Source organism: Polistes canadensis, unplaced genomic scaffold, assembly GCF_001313835.1.
Source record: "Polistes canadensis isolate GaletaPanama2010 unplaced genomic scaffold, ASM131383v1 scaffold_514, whole genome shotgun sequence".
Classification (NCBI taxonomy): domain Eukaryota; kingdom Metazoa; phylum Arthropoda; class Insecta; order Hymenoptera; family Vespidae; genus Polistes; species Polistes canadensis.
The window spans coordinates 38,372-39,515 of record NW_014570061.1 but is presented as its reverse complement, the minus strand read 5'-3'; the positions used below and the strand labels follow the sequence as shown (position 1 = coordinate 39,515).

Genomic DNA, 1,144 nt, shown 5'->3' with positions numbered 1-1,144 from the left:
TACATAATAAATATTTTAATCGTTCTCAGAAAATTATATAGGAAAAAAAAAAAACAAATTGTCTAAAATTTGAATCTATAATTACATTATAATTAAAAGATATTTCTCAATTATTATTTCAGATTTATATCAAGATGACGAATATCGTGGCAGATTTAATTCATGGCTATAGGGATCTCATGGATAATAAATCCGGTAAGTTATTAACAATATATATATATAGTTTTCTTGTTAATTTTTAGTATATTGTAATATTTAGTAGTTAGTATATTGTATATACTATATATATATATATATATATATAGTTTTCTTGTTAATTTTTGTTTAGTTTTTCTTGTACATCGAAAGATTCGTTCCGTTAGACCATTGGCTTTTCGTTAGGAAAGAATTAATGCGCATACCTAATGCAATTGGAAATGCTGTTGCAGTAGACTGAATTGTTTCTTTCGAAATAATCTTTTTCTATCTATTTCTATCTCTATCTCTCTCTCTCTCTTTTCTTCAACTTTCTTTTAAAAGAAAAATCATAATTATTTCTTTGATAAAACTTTGATAGAATTTTTGTTTATCATCGAGAAGATGAAAAATAAGAAGAAGAGCGGTCAAGGAATTATATTATTATTATTATTATTATTTATAAGCAAACTATATATACGAGAAAGTGGCACGAGAAATGAAAATTAAAAAGATAAAGCAACAAAAATGATTGCAATGTCGTGTCATCGATGATATATACGCTATGGTCAGCATTGTTGCAATAATCGCGTTGTTTCAAGGCTACATTCTACGAACGTTCCTTGATAAACAAATACACACAATGAAAATGTAAGAAAAAGAAAGAAAGAGAGAGTGATGAATATATATATATAGAGACACTGGGTATGCAGAGAGCATATCAATTTTCCGATTTGTATGTATGTAAAAGGAGAAGGAAAGTATTATCGGAAAGTGTCCTCGCTCGTTTTATTATGTTATATTATTATGAAATATTCTTCTTTTTTTTTTTCATTCTTTCATTTATATAACAGAGGGGGGGGTACACGATAATAATTATAGATTATCTCATACAAGTTTGATCGATCGAATTGTCGATAACATTTACAAAATAAATTATATATATATATATTTTTGTATATATTTTGGG

The 1,144-nt window shown here is 26.0% G+C and overlaps 1 protein-coding gene across 1 annotated transcript in view; it reads left to right on the top strand.

Moving 5' to 3' along the window:
- Positions 1 to 1,144, top strand: part of LOC106792644 (elongation of very long chain fatty acids protein AAEL008004-like) — a gene marked incomplete at its 3' end in the record, with an annotated part of 28,527 nt that overhangs the window by 6,221 nt on the left and 21,162 nt on the right. The window contains exon 2 of the mRNA XM_014759143.1: positions 123 to 195. Coding sequence (XP_014614629.1) covers positions 135 to 195 — 61 coding nt within the window. The remainder of the gene's footprint in view (positions 1 to 122; positions 196 to 1,144) is intronic.